The following is a 728-nucleotide window of genomic DNA, read 5'->3' as shown; positions in this document are numbered from 1 at the left end:
TTTGTGTGTCTGAGAGGAAATAAAGAATCAATGAATGATAAGAAGAGACGATGTTTAAAGCAGAGTGGTACCTGAGCTGCACAGCAGCAGCAGCAGCATCAGGTGGTCCATGTCCGGGTGGAGGGTCTCTCTGCGTCCGTCTTCCCGTCTGTCTGCTCTCTGCTCTGATCATCACATGTGCTGTCCTCAGGTTGGATCTGCATACAGGAAGAGGCGGAGCTTTACTGCAATACATCTCTTTTAGTCCGCGTCACCAACACTGATGTAATCTGAGTGCAGAATTAAACCACTCATGTAATGTTTTACCTGTTGCTTGGACCGATACATAATCTTTCTTAACTGTGTGTGTGAACATGACACAACTAAATAAAAGCACTGCATATCTGTCTCTGTCTTGGCCTCGTTAAACTCCAGTCACCTGCTGGATTGCTGGCAGCTGGCTCTCACTGATGCTGACCTGGGTGTTGTAGTTTTAAGCTGGCGGCCATCTTGGTTGTAGGCTGTTGCTCCCACCTTGGGGACATTCCTCCCATCCAGCACACGGCCTCTCAGGATGAAGTTTGACAGAACTAAAGTAGGAAAAAGGGTGTGATTGTGTGTCTGTGTGTCTCTGATGGCTCCATTAAAGATGATGTTTCCACTCTGTGGACTGAAGGGAAATTCTCTGAACTGAATATCTGTGAAACTGATGCTCTGATAAGAAGCTGCTCACAGATGACAGATTGTAG

The 728-nt window shown here is 46.7% G+C and overlaps 1 protein-coding gene across 1 annotated transcript in view; it reads right to left on the bottom strand.

Moving 5' to 3' along the window:
* LOC114556341 (scavenger receptor cysteine-rich domain-containing group B protein-like) overlaps positions 1–447 on the bottom strand; it is a 14,521-nt gene extending 14,074 nt beyond the window's left edge. Inside the window, exons 1-2 of the mRNA XM_028579242.1 lie at positions 419–447; positions 72–197 (exon numbers count right to left, since the gene is read on the bottom strand). Of these exons, the coding sequence (XP_028435043.1) occupies positions 72–111 (40 nt within the window). The 5' untranslated portion in view covers positions 112–197; positions 419–447. The remainder of the gene's footprint in view (positions 1–71; positions 198–418) is intronic.
* Between the last annotated feature and the right edge of the window lie 281 nt (positions 448–728).

The sequence above is a fragment of the Perca flavescens genome, chromosome 5 (assembly GCF_004354835.1).
Source record: "Perca flavescens isolate YP-PL-M2 chromosome 5, PFLA_1.0, whole genome shotgun sequence".
In the NCBI taxonomy this organism is placed as follows: domain Eukaryota; kingdom Metazoa; phylum Chordata; class Actinopteri; order Perciformes; family Percidae; genus Perca; species Perca flavescens.
This window is presented reverse-complemented; position numbering and strand designations above follow the sequence as displayed.